Source organism: Verticillium alfalfae, genomic scaffold, assembly GCF_000150825.1.
Source record: "Verticillium alfalfae VaMs.102 supercont1.3 genomic scaffold, whole genome shotgun sequence".
Taxonomy (NCBI): Eukaryota; Fungi; Ascomycota; class Sordariomycetes; order Glomerellales; family Plectosphaerellaceae; genus Verticillium; species Verticillium alfalfae.
Window position 1 is genome coordinate 1,525,601 of NW_003315036.1, and position 2,174 is coordinate 1,527,774.

General features: G+C 57.9%; 1 protein-coding gene across 1 annotated transcript; it reads left to right on the forward strand.

The window, feature by feature from the left end:
- Positions 1 to 196: 196 nt before the first annotated feature.
- On the forward strand, positions 197 to 1,084 carry VDBG_02979 (conserved hypothetical protein; the record flags this gene model as incomplete). The annotated part of the gene is made up of 1 exon (XM_003006794.1): positions 197 to 1,084. The coding sequence occupies one exon, from the start codon at positions 197 to 199 to the stop codon at positions 1,082 to 1,084; it is 888 nt and encodes a 295-aa protein (XP_003006840.1).
- Positions 1,085 to 2,174: the final 1,090 nt, after the last annotated feature.

The following is a 2,174-nucleotide window of genomic DNA, read 5'->3' on the forward strand; positions in this document are numbered from 1 at the left end:
AGCAGTCGATCTCATCGTCCCATCACCCGCGGAGCAAGTCCTCGCAGTCATCCCTTTCCCGACGAAGAAGAGATACATCACTCCTTGCAGAAGCATCACGATCTTTTCACGACGCCAACGACGTAGACCGTATATTCAGAGGGCAAATCGTCAAATCGTTTCGAAACACACAACAACACCAAAACACAACCTCACAATGCACTTCTCCACCACTCTCATCGCCCTCACGGCCGCTCTGGGTAGCGTGTCCGCCGCTCCCTCTGCTCACGCACACCTCCACGCTCGCAAGCACCTCGAGAACCGCAACATCGAGTTCAAGAAGGCTGGCCGTCCCCACGAGGAGCCAACCCCTTCTCCCGAGCCCGTGCCGACCACCACTGCCGTCGCCGCCCCTACCCAGGTCAAGATCGCTGCCGCTGCCTCTTCCTCTGCCGCGCCCTCCTCTGGCAACGCCGAGGCCAAGCCCTTCTGCAACGGCAAGGGCAAGCGCGCCACCCTCGACCAGATCATGTACGCCGGCAACGTTGGTACCGCCGACAACTGGGGCTGCAACATGCAGATCATTGACAAGGCCGCCGTCGACAAGTACGACTACACCACCAAGTTCGCCTCGACTGGCGAGAAGTTCTCGTGCTCCTGCTTCAACAAGGTCGGCCCCAAGGGCCTCCTCGACGGGTTCTGGTTCTCCGCCGTCGACTTCACCGTCGCCGACCCCGGCAAGGACGACGTCTACATGGCTTTCGACACCAACTCCCAGGGCGGTTGCGCCTGTGGCCCCGGTGACAAGGCTCCTCGCACCTCCATCGGCCAGCTTGCTGGCGTCTGGCTCGAGTTCGACTGGGGCAGCGAGCCCAACGGCGGCAACTCTGGCGCTGACGCCTCCGTTCTCGTTGCCGGCGCCGCCAGCCTCCCCTACCCCGGCATGTCCGTCTCCGCCAACGGCAAGGTCTGCTCGTGGGTCAAGTCTGACGGCACCAACGAGGCCGCCTACATGCCCGGCATGGAGGATCTCGACGGTATCGGCTGCAAGGGCTACTACAAGGGCCACCTTGACGTCCTCATCGGCGACAAGTTCAACCACTAGAGTCTGTCTGTGGTTCGTCATCGCTCTGTCTTCTTTGCTTCATGGTGCTTCGGGTTCGGAACAAACTTTTATGATTTTCTGGGTTTAAAATCAAAGGACTGGGACGGCGCAAAATCACGGGCAATACGCCGACGCGGCTATCCACCTCTTCACTTCCTTTGCGAAAGAAGAGACGCCGCTCCTGGCTTTTGGCCGGCACCGACTGGGTTCATCGCCCGCGGGTTCTTTTTTGGATTAGAGCATTTCGGCAGACATAAGAGCTTTGAGTCCTGCTAGGGACGCGTCTCTTTGATGCTGTAGATACCTGCTCACCTGGCCGCCTCCATCACATAGCGCCATGGCTGATGCTTGTTTTGTTAATGTTATTGTTTGTCACTTGCTTTCCGTCTCTCTGTGGTGATCCTTTGGTGTCCTGTGCTCTCCACGGCGTTTCGTCCGAGAAGCATAGCCTGTCAAGTTCGGATGACTTGTCTGATGACCCCGCAAAGTCCTCGCCTGCCGTCGAAACTCCAACTCCGAGGCGCATCGGCGTCCAGCGGCGTCTCGTGACCTAGGGACCCAGACATTACCGCGGAGAGCCGATCACGCCGACGTTCATCGGAGCGTAAGCTTACAGGTGACGGATTGTCGTGCATGTTATAAGCGCGTCAGCTTACTCTGGTGAACTCATCCCTCCTCAGCTTTCGTGGCACAAAATATCCTGTCATATCTACCTAGTCCCTTCTGGCCGGCCACCGTGCAACCAATTTGACGACTATACAGCATCAGTGTACGGGCATCAAAATGTCAGCTAAAGTAGAGGCGTTTTCCCTCACCTGCCCTGTTTCTTTCCCCAGCCCTTCGACCCCATTGACCGACACGCTACATCGCTGGGCCGAAACCAATCTCTAGCGTACTGCCTTGATCAGCACGCCAGAAAACCGAAGGCCCGACATCCGCCGCTTGCTTATCACTATTTGCCCGCGAAGAAATGGGCCTGAAAACTTTCTTTTCCCGCTGGTGGCGGCCATTTCGGACCCTTCGGTCCGCCGTAACCCCGGGAAAGACCCCTTGTACCCTCGGACCCTTGAAGGCTTTTCAACTTCTTGTC